The sequence below is a fragment of the Bipolaris oryzae genome (genome assembly GCF_000523455.1).
Source record: "Bipolaris oryzae ATCC 44560 unplaced genomic scaffold scaffold_211, whole genome shotgun sequence".
In the NCBI taxonomy this organism is placed as follows: Eukaryota; Fungi; Ascomycota; class Dothideomycetes; order Pleosporales; family Pleosporaceae; genus Bipolaris; species Bipolaris oryzae.
Genome location: NW_006911487.1, coordinates 17,081 through 41,856, shown reverse-complemented (window position 1 = coordinate 41,856; position 24,776 = coordinate 17,081). Strand labels below are relative to the sequence as shown.

General features: G+C 51.5%; 8 protein-coding genes across 8 annotated transcripts; 3 read left to right on the top strand and 5 right to left on the bottom strand.

The window, feature by feature from the left end:
* Nucleotides 1-282: 282 nt before the first annotated feature.
* On the bottom strand, nt 283-833 carry COCMIDRAFT_9275 (uncharacterized protein; the record flags this gene model as incomplete). The annotated part of the gene is made up of 2 exons (XM_007694351.1): nt 283-320; nt 380-833. 2 exons carry the CDS (start codon nt 831-833, stop codon nt 283-285), a joined length of 492 nt encoding a protein of 163 aa, XP_007692541.1.
* A 1,971-nt stretch (nt 834-2,804) lies between these two features.
* Nucleotides 2,805-3,897, bottom strand: COCMIDRAFT_30209 (uncharacterized protein; the record flags this gene model as incomplete). The annotated part of the gene is made up of 2 exons (XM_007694350.1): nt 2,805-3,576; nt 3,632-3,897. 2 exons carry the CDS (start codon nt 3,895-3,897, stop codon nt 2,805-2,807), a joined length of 1,038 nt encoding a protein of 345 aa, XP_007692540.1.
* Nucleotides 3,898-4,895: 998 nt separating this feature from the next.
* On the top strand, nt 4,896-6,858 carry COCMIDRAFT_107466 (uncharacterized protein; the record flags this gene model as incomplete). Its single annotated transcript, XM_007694349.1, has 4 exons — nt 4,896-5,556; nt 5,609-5,922; nt 5,984-6,117; nt 6,171-6,858. The coding sequence occupies 4 exons, from the start codon at nt 4,896-4,898 to the stop codon at nt 6,856-6,858; spliced, it is 1,797 nt and encodes a 598-aa protein (XP_007692539.1).
* A 236-nt stretch (nt 6,859-7,094) lies between these two features.
* On the bottom strand, nt 7,095-7,544 carry COCMIDRAFT_107461 (uncharacterized protein; the record flags this gene model as incomplete). The annotated part of the gene is made up of 2 exons (XM_007694348.1): nt 7,095-7,459; nt 7,520-7,544. The coding sequence occupies 2 exons, from the start codon at nt 7,542-7,544 to the stop codon at nt 7,095-7,097; spliced, it is 390 nt and encodes a 129-aa protein (XP_007692538.1).
* Nucleotides 7,545-7,982: 438 nt separating this feature from the next.
* Nucleotides 7,983-10,043, top strand: COCMIDRAFT_107493 (uncharacterized protein; the record flags this gene model as incomplete). Its single annotated transcript, XM_007694347.1, has 1 exon — nt 7,983-10,043. The coding sequence occupies one exon, from the start codon at nt 7,983-7,985 to the stop codon at nt 10,041-10,043; it is 2,061 nt and encodes a 686-aa protein (XP_007692537.1).
* Nucleotides 10,044-12,751: 2,708 nt separating this feature from the next.
* On the top strand, nt 12,752-18,232 carry COCMIDRAFT_40810 (uncharacterized protein; the record flags this gene model as incomplete). The annotated part of the gene is made up of 4 exons (XM_007694346.1): nt 12,752-12,938; nt 12,988-13,237; nt 13,283-15,717; nt 16,941-18,232. 4 exons carry the CDS (start codon nt 12,752-12,754, stop codon nt 18,230-18,232), a joined length of 4,164 nt encoding a protein of 1,387 aa, XP_007692536.1.
* Nucleotides 18,233-18,346: 114 nt separating this feature from the next.
* Nucleotides 18,347-19,381, bottom strand: COCMIDRAFT_107492 (uncharacterized protein; the record flags this gene model as incomplete). The annotated part of the gene is made up of 1 exon (XM_007694345.1): nt 18,347-19,381. One exon carries the CDS (start codon nt 19,379-19,381, stop codon nt 18,347-18,349), a length of 1,035 nt encoding a protein of 344 aa, XP_007692535.1.
* Nucleotides 19,382-20,097: 716 nt separating this feature from the next.
* COCMIDRAFT_107462 (glycoside hydrolase family 125 protein) lies at nt 20,098-24,543 on the bottom strand (the record flags this gene model as incomplete). The annotated part of the gene is made up of 5 exons (XM_007694344.1): nt 20,098-21,220; nt 21,284-21,411; nt 21,469-21,639; nt 22,176-23,339; nt 23,386-24,543. The coding sequence occupies 5 exons, from the start codon at nt 24,541-24,543 to the stop codon at nt 20,098-20,100; spliced, it is 3,744 nt and encodes a 1,247-aa protein (XP_007692534.1).
* Nucleotides 24,544-24,776: the final 233 nt, after the last annotated feature.

The following is a 24,776-nucleotide window of genomic DNA, read 5'->3' as shown; positions in this document are numbered from 1 at the left end:
GACACTAGCGGTAGTGATGATACCAGCGGTACAGATGGCTGCAGGGCCAGCGATGTGACAGCTGGAACGGGAGCTGAGAGAATGCCTGTATCCAAGGGCAAAGATGACACTAATGGCAAGGAAGATACCAATGGGACCGATGATACCAACGGGAGAGACGATACGAGCGGTATGGATGATACTACCGGAAGGGATGATACTAATGGCACGTTCGACACCAAAGGTACAGCCGAGGTTATCCCACCCAAAAGACCTCCTCCTCCTCCACTCGTTGGACAAGCGCTAACGGTACTTGTAGCCAGTGCAACACTGGTAACGACCTGTTGCTGTGTAGTTGTTCCAGTAGGAGTAAAGACGGTTGTCGTAGCTACAATTGCACCACCAGGTGCAAGGATAGTTTGCGTTGTCGTTGTAGTGACAAGAGCCGTTGTGGTAGCGACAGTAGCGGGTGCGGGCGATGCACCGAATGTGGCTGTAAACGCGCGAGGAAGGGGAGGTGGCAGTAAACCGCCAATAACATTGTTGATGGTCAAAGCACCAGTGTTCGGGAAGTTGGTGAGAGCAGCACTGCCACAGAAGATACCGGTGTAGGTTGCCGGGGCGCCGGACGTGGCGTACGAACAGGTTTGAGTGTATTGTGCTAAGGTGTTCGAGATGACAGGCGTGAAGCTAGGCTTCGTTCCAGCGAAACATGTTGATGTACCGGACATGTAAGTCATTTGAATGCCGAAGACGTCGCCTGCTACATGTTTGGAATAATCGTAGCTGAAGGTTGGAACTGCCGTCCCTATAAGAGATGGCAGTCCAGCGGCCACGAGCGAGCAGCCCGACATGGCTGTGATCGTGCGAGACTAGCGAGTGTATCAATGGTGAAGAGAAAGTAAAGGATGAGCGACTGGATAGACTTTGAGAGCGAAAGTGCACCTCTTTATAAGTCTCTTGAACTGATAAAAAGAAGGCAAAATTACCTTCATACCAGCGCTCGGCAGTATGAAACGATGACGGGTACATAATCTGGAGTTGGGCAGTGTCGAGACCCCTACATCATGGTAGGGGTAATTCTGTCTTGTATGGAACGAAAACGCGTCTTCCATTGATTATCCAACAATTATTTAGCGGGGGGGCCGCATATAATTGACGCGTTTTCGATCAGTGCATCTTTTTCAAGGAATTCCTGATGAAATGTTGTTAGATAATACTAGCTGCAGGGCCCCGGGTTCCGTACTGATACTCAGCATGCCTACATCAATTTTGAGACTCCTGCATGGCAATATCATAAAGCTATGCAGAATGGAAGGGCAAAGACGAGTTGCATGAGAGCATTGGTCCACGCCTCTAATATTTTGCGAGTATGGAGGTGACATGTTTCAGAATTTCACCCACGTTGTATGCCCTGTGATCTCCCATTCACAAGATGGCAAACATGCTATACCAAACAGAGATTGGGAACGTTACTACTAAGAAACACGTTAGTAATGGTTCCTCTGTTTTTGTATACTTTCACATGCATAGGTGTCTAAGTGAGAGCCACTGACCCACCCAAGGAAAAGCTGTGCATATCGCCATATCAAAATGAGTTGGTAGAACCGAGTCTTGGATCTGCAATCGCCTGAGTATCCACTGAATCGGATCTTTAACTACGATCACAGCTGATAGGTACATATGAACGAACTCGTACACGTCTTTGCATAGTATTATGAATGCATCAGCTTCATGTATGAGACAACTGGTGGCGAACGGTGTGTAGTACTAGGCATATCATGAAGCAAGGGTGCCTGGAAGATTGGAAGGATCCGGTTTGCACATTGAAAGATGATCTGCAGAGTATCCCAGTGTCAGCGGAAACTTTTCGTTCATTCTCAGAACCAGCAGCCAGAATGTGACATTCCAATTGGAACCGTAAAGGTCTTTCCTTTCCTTTTTGCATACTTTGATGACACAAGACATCCGAAATCTGCCTTTGCAGTCCCTATGTTCCTTACGCTTTTTATTATCAATCGTGAATGTCACGCGCTTAGACAATAGGCACTTTCACAAGATTTATCAGCTCATGTTGGGTGACACTCGTTGTTCTGCGGTCATGAGCCAATACAAAATCTCGCATTACAAAGATGTTTTGCATCGATTTTCAGGGACGCAACTGCCCTGGCAATCTTGACCAATACCTTAATGTGACGGCGCGGTGAGCTGTAATACTCAGCACAGCCCGTGAAACTCCGACTCTGGATTAGGCAATCGAGTCCTTATGGTATTCTAAGGGTCTCTAGCACATGCGGGGCTTTTAAACCCTGCTGAAGGCAATGAAACACTGGATTAAATATACCATCGAAACAGCGCGTTGAGAGGAGTGTTGTGGTACTACTCTGGAGAGAGCCAGTCAAGGGAATATCGCAACCGATTAGAATAACGGTAAGAGGGAAACTAGATGGTGCACATGGCCACTTGTGGAAAAAGAAGGATGGGATGGCTTATTACAAGAAGGCGAGTGGAAGGCAAGTGGAGGAGCGAGGACGAAAAGGGTGCGTGTTCTGGAAGCGGTTAGTAGTACGTCTCCGTGATGTCATGTAGCGCGCGACGCGTACCACGCGTCGAAGCACTTCATTTTTTTTTCGTATCACAACTTTCAGCGCAGATGTAACGAATCTGCAATCGGTTTTACAAGCGGCAGATAGCCAGACATGCAGCGGCTATGGTAATACAGGGCATCCATGACGTAGCTAGCATAGACTACTCGAGACACCTTTGCTCAGTCTCCTATCTCACATACTCTTACGACTTTATCCTCAAATGCCTTCCTTCTCAAATTAGTCTGCGCTTTGCGATGCATCATTACTTCTGCCCTCCTCGAGATCAACAGCTTGATACCCGTTACTTTCCCAAAATGGTTTCTCCTTTCTTTTACTACCAGTCAACGAAGCTGTCAGCCCGCAAGGGTCGATAAAAGTCATCCACCAAGGCATATCGTCCTTCCAACCAGGGCCCTGTAACTCAGTCCGACCATTCTGTGCCACGTATACATGGTAGTCTTCCGGCAGATAGTGACGTGGATGTCGGTAGTTCCATAGTATGGAGTTTACCAGCATGGGACTTGCTTCGAAAACCCAGAAGAACCATTCATACCTCAAGACGGAAGGGATTGTCTCAGGATCCCAGTCTGGTGGTGAGTGCTCATAAATGGCGGTGGTTCCAAAATGTTCGACTATGCGGTAAACGGTGCGAAGGAGGATGAGCGTCATGCTCAAGTACAGCGTCACGAGCGGGCCTCGTACCTTGCGCGTGGTGATGCCTCCCCTGATGCATCGTGCATGGAAGATACCGGCGATGATGCAGAATGCAGTAATGACGCCAACCTGCAAGACGAGTGATGCTTTCAAAAGGACGTCTCCCCTCTTGATGTATGACTCGGGAGCGTTTGGGTTTGCCAGCCAAGCAACACCTATAGCATTAAGGACTTCGACAATGCTGGACACGAAGCCAAAGGTCGTCAGAGTGCGGCCTGGATGGAGGGGCGAGTAGTAAGGGACGTAATAAAGGATACGTCCAAGTACGTGGTAGTTGGCTAATTCCAGGATGGGACTGTCTCATGGTGTTAGTCTTGGAGGATCCTGCACGAGTATCAGTTATCACTTACGGAGCGCAGTATATGAGTATGGTGCTCGCAATGTATATATTAACGTCTTTGTAATGGATTGCGCCGTAGGAGCGAAGGGCGAATCCTGCAGTGAAAAGAAGGCCGCACACGGGATGAAGGCCTGCGACCTTCCATGCCTTGTACTTGATACATTGCCACACGTGCACGATTGTAGCGACCGCGAACCAAGCCGTGAACATTGGTGGAGCCCAATTGACTGGGTCGTAGAGGTAAACACTACCTGGGACTATCTCGCCGTTGCTCATTGTAAGGATGGATGAGAGATTTGGATGCTAACGATGGAAAAGGCTGGCGATCAAACACACATCGCTACTCTTATATCCTAAGTAACATATTCAATATGGAGACAGCCGCTATGAGATAGCCCTACTGTTATGCATTTCTCAAAAAGGCTTATTGCCAGGCCAAGACGGATGGAAAAGGTGCGAAGCATTCTACGAGCGTACAATCCTTAGGTAGTTGCGACTAACGAATTTGCAGCCTTATGGTAGTTGCAGAGTTGTTCCTTGAACAGGTTAGGGTGGTCATGTGTGGCTGTGTGGTAACTTCAACATAATTAGTATAACCGCGGGTAACCAGGCATGACGTCTTTGCAGTGAACTGAAGACTACGAAGCGAGCTGTATGCGAGTCGCTTATTATTTCTTGACTTGGAGGTCTGTCAAGGCGTCTCCCGCGAGTGCTTAGAGAAAGCGCCTGGGATTACTCCACATTTACTCCTGTTGATGCAGATTGACTTGAAACACGAGCGTTGAGTGGCTACGTAGATATCAGCAACTGCACCGTTGGCTTGGCGATCGACACGTTTGCAGCCTCTTACCTACGAGATTCCTTCGTAGAACGCAAGCAGCAAGTGCTTAGGATTCCAACAGCCTCACAGCGAGTGAGTAGAGCCGCCCCCACCGGCGTCACCGATGGGAGCAAAGTTGAAGGCCCCTTGTCACGTAAGCAGGCAGATTGCGGCTAGTCCCGATACGGCAGTAACGATGGCCAAGGATTGGGGGCCAGTTATCAGTGCTCATCCTCGGCGGGGCATTGCATCTCTGAGCCACAACAATGAGATCCAACCCTCTGTGGTAAATAAGACAGCAAAGATGCTCGCTGCTGCGTGGTGCCTAACCTTGCCGCAACGGCCGCAACAGCACGTGTGGGTACCTCGAGGTCCAGACTAAGCCAGACACCTACTCGGAGACATCAGTGTTCCGCTTGCATCGATAGCAAACAAAACACTTTGTCGAGTCAATATGGGCTTGTCCGAAAAGGGAGAAACAAAAGCAACCAGACAATGCTGGGAATGCTCGAAACGCCGGCTTGTATGTGACTGCACACTACCACACTGTAGAAAGTGCCAAAAAGCCGGACGGCAATGCTCTGGCTACGACGATACAAAACCACTCCAATGGGTCCAGACAGGCATGGTGACATCAAGACGGAGAAAGAAGAAAGACAACAGCCCGCCAAAAGTGTACGTTGCGACTCCAACGTCGAGCCAGGATCGGCAGATCTCGTGTCAGGATGGTGGAATATCTGAGCAGGAGTTCTACGGACGCATGTACGAGAACGATTACATCTGCGAGCCGGTGGATTACGAGGACGCTTTGACTTCGTTCTATCAAAAGCAGGAGGGTGTACCCAAAGTCAGCGCGCCAGAATTGCACGTATCCGCAATCAAAATGACGGCTTGTGCTAATGAGGCCGCTCGGATATTCAAGACTTGGGGAAGGGCCAAGATTGAAGACGTGGTCGAGAAGGGATTGCATGACGAAGCTGCAAAGATACTGCGATCGAAGCGAGACCCTCTCCGACGCTTGAAACGCTTAGTGGTCGTTCTGCACAAGTACGAGGTGCCAAACTACGCATATCTGGCCAACGAGACGTCGGACGTTGTTCAGGCTGTTCAGTATTGTAAGTCTATACCCAAAAGTTAATGACAAAGGTACGCGGCTCACAGCTCCAGACAATGGCAGAATTCGAGCGCAGTACAAGGCATACGGGGAGCTGGTACCCAATCCCGCCATCGTCGTCTTTCCGCCTCAAGTGCTGCATCTCCTCACGCCAGCGATTCACCACACGTTAGTATGCATATCCCTCAATCATTTTGTCCATGCCCAGCCATCTGGCGCCGATCGCGCGATCACAAGCATGAACCGATCAAAAATCTATCACCACCGAGGCGCCGCCTTGCGATCACTGAGCGAGTACATTGCACAAGACAAGACCAGGTGTTCGGACATGACCATCACCAGTATCCTGATGTTCATGTGTCTGGAGGTATGTTGATTAGCATGGTTTGTGTACGTGGTAGGGGGCATGGGCTAATGCTTGGATATAGCTCCAAAACCCTAGCTTCACGGACTGGCGTTCACATGTCAATGGCATGAAGCGACTGATTGACCTGCGGGGCGGACCTAAGCAGCTCATGAAAGATGCCCCTCATCTAGTGCCATCACTAGTGATATACCTACTGTAGGTACCTTGGGCTCCGTGCATAAACTCTACTGGCTAACGCAAGCATCTAGCATCATCTCGCTCGCCAACACATGCAGCCCATCGTGGGACCAAGTCGATATTACAAGCGCAAACGGGACGATTATCGAGGACTTGAGCAGCGTCTACGATCTCATCTTTCCGTATACATTATGTCCTCGGGAGCTCTATATCGAGATACTCCAGATTGGCCAGCTACGTAGCAAGGCATCTGCGGCCATGTTGTTGTACGATGCCGATCCAGCGCATTCTCTAGAGGCGCACGACCTGCTGGCTCGTATTGATGCATTCTCTCCCGAGGACTGGGCGCAAGCCGGACCCCTCTACTCAGAATGGCTACTGCTGGGACAGATCTACCAGGCTGCTGTATCACTCTACTGCAGCATGTCGCTGCAATCGCTGACCGTGCTGCCGCCGAGCATGTCGCTGCAGAAAGCGCAAGAAGAGAAGGGAAATGTGCTTCTGAGCAGTGTGCGCATTGCGCTCCAGGATCCCAGGATGGCCAGACACATGGTTTGGCCTCTGGCGGTGGCAGGGGTCGAGGGTATCCATCGCAGCGAGGCGACAAAAGATTGGATTGAAGCGAGTCTCGGAGATCTCAGTAGGCTGTTGGGGACGAGTTGTCCGCTTAAGGCGTCCGCAGTGCTGAAGAGATACTGGAAGAGCGGGGTACCGGGGTGGGATAGCTGCTTCGACCGGGCATACGCATTTATTATCTAGAGACCAAACCGTCACATCCATATCCCACGCAATCTGTGTGTATATGTATGTGGAGGGGTGTATTGGTCGCAATGTAAAGATTTACTATACAAAGAGCAGCTACAATGGCAGACTCTCTTCATAACGCCGAACCATGCTGTTTTTCTCTCGTTCCTTCGTGAGTGGTGTTGAGCATTGACCGAGGCACGCGATCAATTTTTTTTTCATCCAGGTGCACCACCTTGCACAACTCCCAACTACCGCTCCAGCCCTTTGTTGTCTGGATCCTCATCACCCTTTGTCTCCTTGACATCCTTGTAGGGCCGCCCAGCGTAGAGCATGTATCCCTTCTCTTCGATGGTGCCTGCCTTCTCGTCGGCCTCGGCACGGCCCTGGCCAAAGGCGCCCGTTTCCAATTGGCCCTGGACAGCGATAGGCCTGTTGCCGCGAAACCGCTTGCGCATATCAATCATGCCCTTTTTGCACTCTGCATAGCCCTTTTGGAGCTGCTGGCACTGGGTGGGCAGCGTGTATTTGAGGGGCGGACGCAGACAGTCGCCGGGCGAGTGCCGCTCAACCATTATGCAGTCGCTGTTCTGGAGGCAAAAAGCCAGGGCGGCGCCTGCGATTGGGTACGTTAGCCGCCCGAAGTTTCACCATGGCGAGGAGAAAGAGGCCATACGGATGTCTTTACATGACTGCGGCATCGTGGTTATCAGCAGATGCGGCGGCGACGGCGGGCGACAGCGAACGACGTGGAGTGATGGCAGTGGAGCACACGGCAGCGGTGGCATCCAGGCCATGTGCGTCGACGCGGCGCGAGGCAGCCGGGCCCCGTACCGACGGCCGTTAGCCAGGCTTGGGCAAGATGGGCTGTCACATGTCAAAGAGCAAGACCATGGCTGTGCAGTAGTGTCGGTCAACGTCATTTTTTTCCCCATCGCACACGGCTGGACTCCCATGGCTGGGCCACCGTCTTTCCCAGACAGGCTCAAGCTTCGACGTTTCTCAGGCCCCGGCGCGCGCAGAGAGGGGCTATGCGTTGGCGCTGCAGTCGACTGAGCATTTGTCCGTTGCCATAACACTCTCATCTCTCCCGTCCCGCTCCCCACCCCCCCAAGCATTTCGTTGCTACCGCCATCGCCATGGCGCTGCATATTCCCTTTCTCTCGCGCCTGCACATCCGCGAGTACATTGCCCTGCTCCTGTCCATCTCCCTCATCATCCTCGAGTCCTTCATTTCCGTCATCACCCTCGCCCTGCCGACCCCCATTATCCACCTCTGCTACCGCCTCACCCGCCGCCTCTTCGACTACTGGTCCTCGCCCTCGTCCAAGCGCTCGCGCGATAAGAAAAAAGCCGTCTGGAGCTCCATTGCCAATGCCTCCGACTTTGCCGAGCTGTGCCAGCTCTACGGATACGAATGCGAGGAGCACATTGTCCAGACGGGCGACGGCTATCTGCTGGGCCTGCACCGCCTGGCCTGGAAAAGGGGCGAGGAGAATGTGCGAGTCAACCCCCGCGACCGCGCAAAGGGCCAGAAGAAGAAGGTTGTCTATCTGCACCATGGCCTCATGATGAATAGCGAGGTGTGGGTGTGCCTGACGGCCAAGGAACGATGTCTGCCCTTTGAGCTGGTAGAGCGCGGCTACGACGTCTGGCTCGGCAACAATCGCGGCAACAAGTACTCCAAGAAGAGTGTGCATGCGCCCCCGACATCAAGCAGCTTCTGGAATTTCAGCATGGACCAATTCGCCTTTCACGACATTCCCGACTCGATTTCATACATTCTCGAGACGACCCACCAGCCGTCCTTGTCGTACATTGGCTTCTCCCAGGGAACCGCTCAGGCTTTTGCGACGCTATCCATACACCCGACGCTCAACGAAAAGATCGATGTCTTCATTGCGCTGGCGCCAGCCATGTCGCCCAAGGGTGTTGCATCTGGAATCGTCGACGCCTTTGTGAAAGCCTCCCCGAACATCCTGTACCTTGCGTTTGGTCGCAAATCCATTCTCCCCTCGACAACCATGTGGCAGTCTATTCTATATCCGCCCATCTTTGTCCGTGTGATTGACAAGTCCTTGAGGTTTCTCTTCGGGTGGACCGCTGCTAACATTCTGCCTGAGCAAAAGCTCGCCGCGTATCCCCATCTCTACTCGTATAGTTCGACCAAGAGTGTTGTCCACTGGTTCCAAATCATCCGCAACGGCACGTTCCAGATGTATGACGACGATGATTCGAACCCAATCATCTCTAACCGATCCAAGTACTACAAGGTTGCCAAGTTCCCCACTAAGAATATCAAGACACCCATTGTGCTGGTCTACGGTGGGTCTGATAGTTTGGTCGATATCAACATCATGTTGAAGGAGCTCCCCTCTCACACAATTGCCAAGGAGATCTCCCACTACGAGCATCTGGACTTTTTGTGGGCAGAATCTGTCAACACTCTGGTCTTCCCACACGTCTTTGAGTATCTGGAAAAATTTGCAGCCACGGAAAGCGAGACCCCCAATGGCACAAAGGAGAAGAGGCGGTCACCAATCACATACAGAAGTCTCCTACCAGGAATCGATACTCTGCCCGAGCAAGAAGGATACGACGACGTAGGAGACGAAAGGAAGGTAGCTTCACCCACCCTCCGACCCAGGCGAGGCTCTCCCCCCACCCGACGAGCAATCTCCTACCATGGCCCATCCTCAGCTGACAGTCCCTCGGTGATTACCAGCCCCGTTATAGCGTCGAGAATGTCCTACCCAAGTGCCTACAAACTGAACACAGAGGAAATCTTCCCATCCATCCGCAGCAGAATCATGTCGCCACCACCGACAAACCGCGTCTCACTCACTTTTGATTCTCCCGAAAACTCGCAGACCACGGCCCAAACCTCTACCTCTCGCCCCGAAGGCTGGTGGTCCTCGGACGACGTCGCCGGCACCGACCCCTCTCAATCAACCACCCCTGCGAGTCCCACTCCCGCTAGGCGACTCAGCATTGGCAGCCAGCAAAGCACAAAAAGCATGGCGGGCAAGTTCGGCGCCAAAGGCATCACCGTTGGCGCCAGCAAGGCCGTCAGCGCCGTATCAACCGGCGAGGGCATCGGCGAGGGCCACAACTCTGCTACCACCACCACGGAGAATAAGAAGCAGCGACGCAACACACTAAAGAAGAAACAACCACCCCCTTCTCAGCCTTCTAGCTGACGTTCGCGAAAACGGCCTGATCAAAAGAGAAGGCTGTTTTTGAAAAAATTGATACGGAAATGTCGAATGAAGTGAACGACCGAGAAGGGGAGACGATTGAGGGGACAAACCAAACTAGCATTTTTTTTCTTCTTCAGGTTCTCTCTCGTTTTCTCTTCGCTCTTTTTGGATATTTACGGTTTACTACACAGACTTTTTTTTTACTTAGACTGAAAGGGGAGATGTTTTTTTGCCCTCCCCACCCCCGTTTTGCCATCCCTCCTAGCGCTTTTTTTATATATATACACATGTCTCGATCGTTATGAGTCTGAGTCAGGGGTAAAAAAAATTGATATCATTGCCAACAAGGATTCTATTTCTCTTTCTGACTTGTTCTTCTTCTCCTTCTTTGTCTTTGTCGTTAATCCCAGTGAACAAAGATTGACACGCACGCTCTTGCACGTGAATTTTTTGCTTTTTTTGCAACTAAAATCACTTTTTTTGAGGAATATCATCATTTGTCGTTATTCATCACCACATCCCCAGCCATTACCAAAATATCTTCCTCGGCTACCAATAACCCAGGGCGATGTGTGATCTGGAGGGACCTGCACATAACGACTCAAGTCGATCCTTCTTCTTCTTCTTCTTCTTTTTTTCGACTACACGTGTGCATGAACTAAGTCAATCACAAAGCATACATGGGTGCGCCCTGATGCATTTACAACCATGACTAGCTAGTTGGTGTGCTTTTCTTCGGCATAATTTGCATCCTATTTCGACAGTTGGGTACGGCCGGTGGGATGGGGACTTTTTCTCTGTCCTTTTTTTTTTCTTTCTCCCATGGTTTGCATTGAGGTTTAATGGGGGGGTTTGGTTGGTGAGTTGGGGGAGGGGGGTGGAGAAGGGGGTTAGTGAACTCTGGGAACTGAGGGAGTGACAGGTTGGGGGTTCCGAGGTTTTGCCTGGGCTTGGCGGGAGGTGGGGGAGATTGCGAGGTGGTATTGTTTGTATTGGTGGTGATGGTGAGGTTGGATGTCACGTTCTTTTCCGACCTTCAAGATTGATTTGGGCTAATGTGTGGAGGTGGCAAGGATTGACATTTGCCTAGATACGATAGCCATGATATTTCTCTCTCTCTCTTTGCTTATTTAGTTCGTATATCAATCATGTGATATCGCGTCTTTCATCGCATGTTCACGCTTGGACGTCTAATCCAACTACGCACTACTGTGTATACAGCTATTCTAGGCTCGTTTCGCATCCCCATCTCCCTCTCCCTCCCTCTCCCCTCCCCTTCATGCACCTGGCTCCCTCACAAGAAGGCCTAACGCCAAGACCCGCGAGTAGTGACATTCTACACAAACCCGTACAGCCACAGTGTGAGTAGCATCGCAGGGATACCATCAATATTCAGCCTCACAACTCACCGCTTCCCAACCCACGGCTTCCCAACCCACAAACACAGTGCCCAAACGCTCGGTTGGAGGTGAGGAGAGGTACTGCTGATACCGTTGCAAGCAATGATCACCATGTTCCCATACCTTGATGGTTCAAAAGCCAAGAAGAGAGGGGCTACTCGAACTGTCTCAGCCCCGTTGCTAAACTGGGTTTAGCGCACAAACCTGAGGCACGGGGACCACCGACACTTTTGGTGCCTCAAACACTTATCGTGTCTCAGCCTTCCCCCTCCACCCCTTTGCCGTTGCGCCGAACCCGCAACTTTGTACTACATACACACGCGCTCGTTTTTAGGGTTCTCCCTTTTCCCGCGCGCGCGCAAGTGGCAGCGGGACGATAGGTGCAGTTGACAGGCGTAGCGCTGCTGCGCTCTGCAGGGCCGAGAACCTTTTTTTGCAACGCACGATGCAGTTGGGGTAATCTATCTCGGACCTCGCACGTTCGCGGACTGTGTGTTAGTTTGCATTGAAGGGTGGAATTTGGCAAACCGGCCTTGCGCACCCTGGTGTCGTTGCTACGCACAAGAGTCAAGAATGAGCAGGTGGAGTGTGCATGTGCGTGTGTGTGTGTATATGTGTGTGCATTGCACGAACAGCCCGTGACCACGGAAAAATCGGATAGGCAAACGATACTTAAGACGTCCTTTTAAGGGAAAACTAGACTGCAAGGAGTACTTTGCGACGTTGTATTGCCCAGATTCGACTCCATGCTTCTTGGTAGGGGTTGTGCAGCCGTTGTTCCTGGCTAGCAAGAAACGCCTTGGCTATCGCAGATTCCTGCGGGGACCCTGTCCCGATGGAGGAATTGGGGGGCTAGGCTGAGTGATGTGATATTATGGGAATCCTATAGTTATGTACTTCCTGCCCTGACCCTGGTGCAGGTATCTGACTAGCTGGTTTACTTCACTCTCTTTTCGAGTCGTGGGTTGCGCACTGAGCCTCGTTCTTTCGTTCGGTCGGTCGTTCGTTCATTTCATTTATTATCGTGGTCTCTCGCTGGCGAGCATCAAGTTGGTTTGATATTGTGTTTTTTTTTGTTGTAAGATTTCTCAGACGCTCTTTTGCACAATAGCTTTTGTGTTGGTCTCTGTCACTCCTTTTTTGATTTTGTGTATCGGCCTTGTTGCGCCTTTTGTTTTTTTGTTTGTTACACCACCACTGTCTCTCTTTTCAGTTGCGTCGAGGTCGAGGTTTGTGCAAGAGCCATCGATTCAGGGAATCTTTCTAACTCCTCTTTGGATTTCTTGAGTGCTTACAGTGCGCGCCAATATGCATTTTCTACACGCGCTTGTCGTCATTGTTGCGACATTGGGGAACAATGTCGATGCGATTGCAGAGCGCGGCTTGGAGGCTAAACCGCAACGCATCTTGAGGGCTGCGACGAAACGGTCCGATCTATATCGAAGAGGCGTTCGCATTACCAAGAGGTTCGAGACGGAAATGGCTTATGTTGAGAGTAGGTTGCTTACTCAGGTTTATGCGTACCCAGGCTGACGATTGATTAGATCAGAATGCCTGGAGCGATGCATCGACTTTTGCTTCTCAGGTCAGGGTCAGCTCGCAGAAGCCAGTTTTTACCCTCGAAGAGTATGAGCATCACTTGAAAGCTGTCGAGTGTGGGAACAATGCTATGAAATTGCATTTTGTTGATGCCTCGTCTGCCCGAGATGCCCGAGCCGCCTATGGTGAAGACGGTGGCTTGATCATCACTTCACATGCGAGCTGCAATGGCGAAGGCGAGCGCGAAGTTTATCGGTAAGTTGCATATCATTCTAAGAGACCGCACCCTGACAATCTCAGTATCACCGATGTATCCTTCGCCGAGGATGGAGAAGCACTCGACCTATCCGTCAAGAAGACAACATGGCGACAGGCTTTTGACCGCATGGACGTGACATTCGGTCACACCACTGATGACCACATTGTTCGCCGCCATGCCGACTTTGCCATGATCCGGAGCAAGCGCCAGAACAGGGTTGCCATTCCTCAGAACGTATCAGAAGACGTCAACACTGCTCTTTTCGACTTGAATTCCGAGATAGTCGACAAGACTTTTGCCGTTAAAGATTTCCTTGAGATCCTTGGAGCTGCAGTTCCCCTCCCTTCAGATTTGCCCGTCGCTGTCCCTATTGAAATCGGCTGCAAGCGATGTGCTACCACTGGACAGTTGGCACTCAACCAGGGTGCTTTCAACATTGACCTATCGCAAATCGACCTGATCCCCGATATATTTCAAGGCGGCGACGACGGAAAAGAGATCTCAAGCGTTATCTCGGGCGGTTTTGTGGAGCTTGTAGCTACTGGCGTAGGCGCGCGATTGGATCTGTTCGCGCGACCATCTGCCAACGGCGCGTTCGAAATTGCTCTAATTCAACTTCCCATCGCCGGCTTTGTTATCCCCGGAATTGGAAATGCAGGCGCTATCTTCGAGCCCAGGATCGCAGCTGAATTTGAGGTCAGCGGTGGGCTTGAGGTCAACTATGGACTCGAACTCAATGTGCCTGATAATTCCAGGCTCCGGGTCGAGCTCACCAATCTCGGTGCTAGCAGTCTTGTCGGTTTCCAGGACACCACTCTTACCCCCCTGCCTGTCACTGTGAACATTACAGACGTTGATGTTACCCTCGGTCTTACCTTCAAGCCTGCCATCCCAATTGGTTTCGATTTCCTCGGCCAGTTGTCTGCGGAGGTCACTGCTACTTTGGACTTGCCTCGTCTGGATGCAAAGCTCTCGACCAACATTGCGGAGAATTGTGCTAGCGGCGACAACGCCACTGTTCCATCTGCACCATATGCAAACAACACGAAGCAGCTGTCTCCTGATCTTATTCAGCTGGGTCCTATTGCCTTAGTCGAAGCTAATGTCTCCATTTCCTGCGATCTCAGCTTTGACGTCTCCATTCCGATCCTGCCACCACCATTCAACAAGGTCAGCGTCGCACGAAACGTTTTCAAGGCAGAATTCCCTCTCGTCTCGGAGTGTAAGTCGCCAGAGACTGCTTTCGATGATGCATCGGGCATCGTTGTTCCTGCGCCCCCGGTTGTTGCGCCCCCAGCTGAGAGCGAATCCGTCGCTCTGGAGCCTCCAGCGAACGCTACTTATGTGCCAGTCCACACAGTCCCAGTGGTGAACTACACAATCTCTTCGACGGTAGCCTTATCTGCTGCTACCACCCTAAGCAGCGTAGTCTACACAGCTCCTGCATATATACCTGCTCCTGGTAATTCAGCCAGTACAAATTGCTCAACTACCCCAAGCTATACAGCTACCCCAGACGTGAGTGCGACGGCCAGCATGACTAATGCGAGTATATCCACAGCCCCGTATCTAAACATTTCCGCTAGTTACACTAGCGCTACTTACCCAGCGCCCTCTGAACCGGCTTCGACCACCATAATGGCCAGCAACAGCAGCAGTAGTACCGCGCTCGCAAGCTCTTACGTCAATTCTAATTCTACGGCGATGATCAACTATCCCATTCCCGTCATGTCGACGTCGTGCGAAAGCAGTTCGACCAGCATAATCACCACCACGTCCTACATTACTTACAATATCTCAAGGACGAGCACGACGTCAGCTGCCGAAGCACCGACGCTGGATGCTGGATTCTCCTTCAGTCTCTTTTCAACAGTTAATCCAGAGGCGGTTGCTCCGACTAGTATGGCGGAGACTTCATCTACACCAGAGTCCACATCTACACCAGAGTCAATACCTGCCTCTTCTTCGCCTGCTCCTGTTACCACTTCATCTGAGGAGTCTGCATCTTCGACTTCCTCACCTGCTCCCGCCGTGACTTCATCGCCCCAAGAGTCCTCGGTGCCTACGCCGTCTTCTATTCCCGCTGTTTCTTCCGCTATTTCCTCCGCCGTCTCTACCGTTGTCTCCTCCGCTGTCTCTCCATCTTCTACTCCCGCCGAGTCCTCCACTACTCCCTCGGAATCCACTCCCGCTACCTCCTCAGCTGCCTCCTCACCATCTTCACCCGCCGCAACATCAACCCCAATCGCTTCAAGCCAACCATCCGCATCCCAAACACCATCGCGATCGTCCCTGGCGCCACTGCCACCACCAATACCTTTCATGAGTGGCCCTCTCCCATCGCTAGCAGCCACGCTCAGCGAAGCTCCCGGTTTCTTGGTTCCAACCAATGCGAGTGCCCTGCCTGTGGTGCAAACAAGCATCGTACCATTTACCGGCGCCGCGTCCCGGGCTGTACAGATACCATACCTGGCAAGTATCCTGAGTGTGGTAGTTGGGGTCGTTGGCGTGTGGATTGTTTAGGAGTGGACTTGGTAGTCGAGAGCTTAACAATTGCCATTCTCGGCTTTTTTATAATTCTTTATTTCCATTTTGGATACCCCTTTTTTTCGTTCTAGCGCTATTGATGACAAGGCCTATTTTTTTGTTTCTATTTTCGTGAGCAATGTTTTATGAGGATTTACCTTGGTTTTCATGAGCTTGGTGAGAGGGTTTGTGGATGTAGGTATGGATTGTATGCATGATAATAGTGTCAATAAAAATGGGGTTGTTTTGTGCATCTCCCATACAGATTGATCATGTTTGTTCTTATAACAAGTGCCGTGATGTTCAGCTTTCTTGCTATACATTTAGCCACAAACTATCAGCCCCGCGCTAGTCCCCATGCAAATCTAGCGGCTTAATACATAGGCTGTGCCTTCTTCTCAAATCTTTCTGCCTGACAGCCTGCTTACTCCTACATTCTTTGCTAAATTTACAGTGAGTTATCCAGGTACCAAAGATGTCTTCTCATGAGGAATTGCTCTCCCATAGCTGCAATCATTGTGTTAAGAATCCTGGTATTTTGGTGATGAGGGACCATACAAATGATCTGTCTCAATCCGTTTGGAAGAACTGCCTATGGTATAAGCTTGCATACGCTTCATTGGACAGGTCCTTGATGACGATGCTAGGGCTTACGCCATTGTCGAGCCCAGATTCCGTATGGCTGTGGAAAAATGGCACTGGTCACTTCGATTCCTCTGATTCGTTTGAATGGATAGTTCCAAGTCTCGGTACATACTCATAGGATAGATTCGAGATGCAAGGCTGATTGATGAATAGATGAATCTCAATCTGCCTACTCTCTGGACAAGAAAAGTCATATGAATTTGTTCTCCAAAGACACGTCGTCAACTGATAGCTTCAACACTGTAAGGAAGTGGATAAGTGAATGCGGGTCAAAACATGGACCTTGCAATACCAAGGATCGGAATGTAGAATCACTCGAAGGAATACGATTTCTCCGCATTTACGATCATGCGCTTAAACTAGAGGAGTCACCGACACCAGCTCGATATGCATGCTTGAGCCACTGCTGGGGTGATGGGCAGAACCTCCTCCAAACAACCCAAGAAAATAGGCGCATACACGTGTTTTCAGGAATCCCGATCGAAACTCTTCCAAAGACTTACAGGGATTCTGTAGTTGTCTGCAAAGAGCTTGGGATCGATTATTTATGGATTGACAGTCTATGCATCGTCCAGAATAATGAGCAGGATTGGAACCAACAAGCTTTGCGTATGGCAGATGTTTACCAAAACGCGTACATTACCATTGCAGCCGTCGCAGCCCGGAACTCAGAAGAAGGTCTGTTCAACGACATCTCTGATCGGCGAATCAGTTATCCTCTGCCTGATCATCCCTGGGTACATGTCCGGAGACGCATTCGAGTTCCTTCAAGAAAGCCTCAGTTTATGGATATGTTATCAGATGACGGATTTCCGTTATACAAACGAGGTTGGGTGTTTCAAGAACTCAGCTTATCGCCACGCGTCATACATTATGGCCGCGAGGAATTGATTTGGCACTGTCGGGCGAATTCAAGATACGAGGGCGTTCCAAAGGGATTCTATAATTTGCCAACACTTGTACGCGCAGACTTGAGGGGCTTTTCAACACAGCTTATGTGGCACAAAATTGTAGCATCCTTTTCGTGGCGAAAATTAACATTTGAGAAGGATAGGCTACCTGCTATTGCAGCCTTCGCGACCCTAATACAACCGCAAGACTGCGAAAAAAGATATATCCACGGGCTTTGGGAGGAAACCTTACGCTCTGATCTTTTGTGGTCCGTGGACACATATGGAGCCGGGCAAAATACCCTCGGGTGTAGATCGAACAGGTTACCAAGCTGGTCATGGACATCAACTGCACGCCCTGTGCAGTGGTGTAATACCCCATACCTTGATAATTGCCAGGAAATTCCCTATACAAAGATCAAAGAGATTTTGTACAGTACACGAGGGCCAGTCATTCTTGGGGATGCCAGGCAAGCGACCATCGTAATCCAAGCTCCTATTTTGAGGCTTTGTGATATCAAATTTGTAAGGTATTCGTGTGATTTGATAGAGAACCTGCATCATGGTCTTGGGTGGTCCGCACCTCAATGGGACACACCCATAGATGCTGAGATTTACGGGAAACAGGACACGAAAGCACTCGCTATACCTTTGCTATCAATGAAAAGGAACGTTGTCCGGCGAGATGTGTGCCAATATAGAAACGCACTGCTGATCGCAGAAACCAGCGAAATTGGAAAGTACAAGAGGCTAGGAGTAGTTACAATTGATGTCGACAACGACGTTGATTTTGAGACTGCGGTGCTCGATTCACGAAAAGGACTCTCAGTGGATGAAAAGGCGACGCGAGCCACAGCAAGGACAGAAAGATACGATCGTTTTATGCAGGTTCTTGGAGAGATGGAAACACATACGATCACCCTTCTATGATTGTATATTGATAACTCAGACAATCAAGGACATGGGTATATAACAAGACTTTGCTGTTTGGATAACAAAAACTCAATGTCATCAACAGTTTGTTACTCCCTACTTCCTGCCGTTTTACACGTTTGCTACTCGAAGCAAAACATCTTTTGTCTCTTTCCGGATCTTATCCACGATATCTTTGGCACTCTGAACTTCATTCACTAACCCCACGCCTGTACCTGCCCATATCGCCGCACGGCCTTGCAGTCCTGTATCGTATCCTTTGTCTTCGCCTGCAACCTCCTGATTGTGCAATTTTTGAATCTCCTCCAGACTCATCCCGCTCGCAAAATCCCTGTGACTCTGCGCAACCAAGCCTCGTCCATCATATAACTCAGGCCATATATTCGGACCTCGCAACTGATCAAACAATTTCGACCGCGTAGTCACCTGCCCACCATCCTGCGCCTCCAGAATTGCAGCCTGATACTTCGGATGTACCTTGACCTCGCTCGACGCCAAAAACCTCGTCCCCATCACCACACCCTGCGCCCCCAGCGCCAGCGCAGCCGCAACACCCCTCCCATCTACAATCCCCCCCGAAGCCACGAGCGCAATATCCGCAAAACCCGCCGCAGCCAACGCATTTGTCGCCTCGGGCACCAGCGAAACAATCGAAGCACCCTTCTCAAACCCATGGCCCCCTGCATCCGCACCCTGCAAACAAAGCACATCTGGTGTCGCCTCCCTCGCCACCTCCATCGCAGCAGCTACACTCCCCAACTGCACCCACACCCTAATCTCCGGCGAAACACTCCTTACCGCATCAACCCACTCCTTATACGCCCCCAGCGTCTTCGCCGCAAACAGCCACACAACCGCTGGCTTATACTCTCTCACCACATCCAGCACCTCGGCCAACTCCATCGCAAACGGCAGGAACCCCACGCCCACCTTCATCGTCCCTTCTCCGCGTGTCTGGCCGAGTAATTCAGCAGCAATGTCGAGTTCCCGCCGTACCTCGCGCATATCTCTTACTCCGCCGATTAAGCCCAGGCCGCCGGCGAGCGAGACGGCGGCGGCGAGATGGCCGCCTGCGAAGCCGGACATGGGGGCGTTGATGAGGAGGGGGGAGACGGTCCAGGGGAGGTGGGAGGTTAGTGTTGACATGGTGTGTAGAGGGGAATTTGGATTAGCGGGTCGGAGAGGAATTGGTGGTGTGGAAGAGGGGCATAGGTGAGGGTTTGGAGGGAGATGGGGTGGGTGGGTATGTAGGTAAGCGGGTGGCCTTGCGGGTGAGGTGGGTTGTTCAGGGTAATTGCTTTAGGGTGGTGGAGTTGCGCTATTACTTGTTGTGGGCCGGGGACGGGTGGTAGGCTGCTCGCTATTACTTGATAATTCGAGGAAGGTACGAGGGGTAAGCACATGCCCCGCATACCATTATCTCATCCATTACCTTCGTAGCTGAAGCAATCGGCAGATTTAGTCATGGGTTATATAATTTGTAACTTTTTCGTCTCATATCAAATCGGCCTGGTGGTGTAGTTGGTTATCACGTTCGCCTCACATTCTTTCATCCCATGTTAGATCGGACGCGAAAGGTCCCGAGTTCAAACCTCGGCTAGGTCAATGTTAAAACTCATTGAATTTGACATCTTTTTTGACCTTGATATCTTCATGTCCATAGGCATCGGCACGTGTGGTACATTAGTTCTTTTTTTTGGTCTTCGAACTTTGACACGAATGGGATGAAACAGGACTCGGTAATTCACTTCCACCTTGCACCGAAACCTCACACTATCCAACTCACCCACTTGTTCCATATACGTAGAGATGACCAGACCGAAATAAATATTGATTTTTTTTACTCAACTGTACCAACACACCTACTGAAATGACAAACCCAAAAGATGCGGCTTCCTCTTCTCCAAATCCAAAATCATCTGCCCCATCAAGCCATTCGCCCAGCTGAACCACTGCCGTGACCAAACTCTCGCATTCCTTGCATCCACACTCTCATGCATGAGGCCCAGGCCATCCGTACTTTGCAGTAACCACTTTAGATTCCTGGTAATCTCATCATCATCTTCGGATGTCAAAATCGTCATGATAAGCGCCATGGGCCACGGTTTACCCGGAAGCGTATGCGGGCTTGCCACGCCTGTTATCGCGGGGCCGATGGCGTAATAGGGGTTATCTCTGGATAGAACTTTGGCTCTCGTGTTTTTGTAAATGGGGTCGTGGATGGTTGTGTATCCTATGTACGGTGCTGATAAAAGCGAGGGAACGTTGGGGTCATCCATTATATTAGCGCCGCCGTAGCCGTCGACTTCGTAGGCGTAGATTTTGCCGTGGGTGGGGTCGTTGGCGAGACCGTATTTTTCTATGCCGCGGTTTATGCCGGTGCTCATTTGTTGCATGCGGGTGGTTAGGGTACCGGATGAGGAAGCTTCTACGCGGGACATTATGGTGGAGGAGGTGTTGAGGGCGGAGGAAAACATCATGTTGGAGGGGATGAGGTATTGGTAGGTACAGGCGTCGTCACTGGGACGGTGGAAGGAGCGGACGAGGCCGAGGTTGCCGCGGTGGGGGCTTCCATTGCAGTTGTTGATGGGCGTACCGCCATAGGGTGCGCAGTAGGTGTATGGAGTGTGCTGCCAGACGCCGTCCTCGGAGTAGCTGTCGATCATCATGCTTTCTGCCGTGTCCAGGATGAGCTCGACGGCTTTGGTCCAGTTGCTGGACTTTTGGAAGAACTCGTAGTCACGTGTGACGGTTGCATAGTCGGTTGAGAGTTGCAGGAAAGAGGCGACAGAGTCGAGTTCCCATTGGCAAGAGAACACTTTGAAGTAGTCGTATGGCGGAGTGATGCGATCGTCATTCTGGCTGCTTCTTTGCGGGATACCGCTCTCGTCCGGGGCTTGAAAGGCGTTGCAAAAAACGTTTCCGAGAATGTAGCGCGCTTGGAGGTTGATGGCGCCACGGAACAAACTGGCAAGACTGTCGTGGCTAGAATTGGACTTCAACACGGACAAGTAGGCTTGGAGTTGGTTGGCCGAGTCACGCAGCCACATGGCCTGGATATCGCCGGTAATGACAAAAGTCAACTCCTCTTGCGTTGTGGCATTGTTGGCATCTTTCGAGAGTCCTCGCCACCCAATTGTCGTGTCCAATGTGCTTGGCCATGTGTTTTCAAAGAGCTGTTTGACGCGTCAGTAAGACACTTGTTGTACGCAGAATCAATGGCGAGTCAGTACCCTGAATAGATCGGGATCTTTAATCACGTCGCGCAATCTAGCAATCGTCTCCTCAACCTCTGGGGCGCGAAAGGTCCTGCACGGCTCAATGGGCCTCGCATAGCTCAAGCTCCATTTTCCTGTGGAGAAGGGTTCGTGGCGTTGGTTGGCGTAGTTCTGGTAGAGCGGGCACTGGGCGCTTGACAGGGGTGCCAGCAGAAGCGAAAGCCACGGGAAAATGGCGGCTACGTGCGACTGGCGCATCGCGCAAGTGGGCAACGGGAGTGGCGTACAATGATATGCGTGGAAAGAGGATGGATATAGAGAGACTGGACGAACACGTGTATATGAGGATAAGCAACGTATCACGACGGTATCTGGCGCATGATACTTGGGACACCAGGGGTTATATTGGAAGCCAAGCTTCAGCGGGTCACACCTCTTGGTCCAGGACCGATACTAGCGATTGCTTCGATAGTGGATCGGCAAAAGTAATAGTACAACCCTATAAAATAGCAGCGGAGACTTCGGAGGCTGCATACCAGAAGAGCGGGGTGACTAAGGCGCACGAGCCGGTGGGAGAGGGGGTTCGGAGTTCTTGCAGACATGTCGTAGTGTCAGGCCACATCAACCTGGACAGACAAAGTTTCTACATTCATTTCTCATAAGCGCTAACTTGAGTTGGGTTCACAGCTGCATTTAATCTATCCTTTGACAATGGCTCTTACCCTGTTCCTCTCCTCGAGGTCAAGCACCCAAGAGATCCCTGATTCGCCAGCAGCGTCGTCAATAGCGACTTGCTCAAACTCGTCATCTTCCATGTTCAAGATCAAGGTCATTTGCGTGCACTTTTGGAACGCATCGCGAAGCGCATAAGCACCACCACTGGTAGCGGCTGTGATGATGCCCGCAATGTCCCGCTCGAGCCGAACCGCCCCGAGTTCATTCACCCTGCCGTAGTAACTCTTGATGCGTTTTTCTAGTGCAGAAGCAAGATAGTTCAGGCCAAGGCCAAGAAGACGGTCGAAGTTTGCTGCGGTAAGGATGCGTTTGATTGGGCGAATGACAACACCCCAACCGCGATCAAAGCGAGCCTTGACAATGTCGGTATCGTCGGTATCTTCGTCATCGTTTGCGTCTTCACCGCCAGGGTCATATCTGATATCCCTGAAGGCCTCAGCTAATATTGGCCGGATGCGAGGCTTGAGAACGTTGGAGAACAGAACCGTGATGCCGTCGTTGAGCAAATCACCACTCTTGGTGGCAAATGACTTTTCCATTGATTTGAGGGTGTTTTCGACAAAGGTTGCATCGTGCCCGAACGGGAAAAGGTCTTGCAAGGGGGAATGAGCATCTTCTTGACCAGGTTGCGGTTGGATGCGTAGCTGCTGCTGAACAATACGCTTGACATAGTCGTTGGCAATGTCAAGATTGTTGATCAATACCAAAAAGGCAATGACCTTATCCTCGGGTGGGAGGCCGCCCTGGATGACAGACTTCGGATAGCTTTCGTCCCGCATCTTTCTTTGTATCATACCGATAAACTCGGCGCCTAGAATATGGCTTACGGCGGGCACTACACTAGCCACAACGGCCCGTTGCGACGTGGCGAGTGTCCTTTGCAGAACCTGGTTGACGATGTACATGACGTCGTCAACAGCTGATGTTATAAAGGGCGGGTTAGACCCAAGGGGCTTGTTCGGGTTCAGAGTGAGATCAGACGGTGACTCGTCCAGCTGAAAAGCCTTCTCTACTGATCTGCGGAAGAAAAAGGTCGTCATGGCGTTGACTGGCTCAATGAGGTGGCTGTTGACCTTCTTGTGGAGGTTGCTGGTCGCGAGGAAATTGGGCATGACCAAGCCATAGTCGATGTGTTCTTCGGGCTCAGCGGGCTGCATGTGTGAGTAATGGATTGGGACGACGTCATGTTGTACTTACTGCACACTTGTCGGAGATGAAACGAGCATACAGAGCATAGCGGCCTAGTATGAGGGCGCCTTCGCCGAGCAGCGCGTCAATCTCCTTCATGTCGACGCCTTCGTCTTCACTTGTGCGAGGCACACCATTGGCTGGTGAGCTTGCGCGAGGTGTGCCAGAAGAAGGCTTTTGGGCTGGGAGAAAACTTTGAACTAGGAAAGAGAATGCATAGGATTTGATATCAGTCAGTTTGCGGTCAATGTGACGTTCTTCATGCCATGTGTCGAGCACGATGCCGCCTTGGACATCGGCTTCAATCTGCAGACGCTCAATAACCTTTTGCATCATGCCCGGGCCATAATGGCGCTCTACTAGCGGCTCGTGTCCGTCTACAATCTGCGCAATGTGCTCAAACAGCTTGGTGATGGTGTTGCCGTAGAAGAAGCCTTCGTTCCTCTGGGCTGGCGAGGCCGAGTTGAAGTTTGCGCGGGCCCTCGAGGCTACACCCTGGCAAACATAGCGGCCGTACGCATCCAAGCCAACGTCTGTCCTCCCAATCAAGGGGAACAGCTTAAAGAATCTCGTTACCTTTGAGCCGTCGCCGTCCTTTGCAGCCTTTTCAAACTCGCGCAGAAAGAGACCGCAGAGGGATTCGGCAGCGGCGTCAAGTGTCACTCGTGGGGGGTCTGGCACTTCTGCCGTGGGCACAATTTCCTCCGCAAAACTACCGTTTACGACATCGTCGGGGATCTTTGCAGCACGGCTCAGGTAACCTGCAGCCGTTTCCCAGTCCTGGGGCGCGCCCATGGAGCCGTGGACGCCCAGGACGCAGGCCTTGAGCTCGGCCACCTGTTCGACGACGTGCAACGTGGCCTTGACATTGGACTGCTCCTGGTCCAGCCGTTTGACGGCGCCTGAGATGCGAGTGGCAGTAGAGGCAGCATCGGACAGCATGCCGTTACTGATGGCGCGCGTGTTGACGGTCTGAGTGCCGAGATGGGCGCGCAGCAGATCCAGACGGCCGAGTTCACGGGAGAGGTCCTTTTGGGAGGCGATGAGGGCGTTTAGCTGGCGCGTCACGGCGGCCTCATGGTCATGCAATTGGCTGAGGGCGGCATGGATCTGGGCCACGCTGGCAGCAGCAAAGATGTCCTGGGGATCGGTGATGTCAACGGCCATGGGCGGAATTGCAGCAGCAGCAGCAGCTTCGGGGGCAGACTGGACGGGCGATGGTGGAATTGTAGTCTGTGGGTGGTGGGTGGAGGCTTGGCTGGTGACGTCTCATGGAGCATCCTGGCCTCCGTTGCCCGTTGCCCCTGCAGCCAGGTCAGATTCCTTGTTGACGGGCCGGGGATGAAACCAGCTGCTCGTAAACATGCCGTCTCGCCGCCAGTCGAAGATTCCTGCTGTCT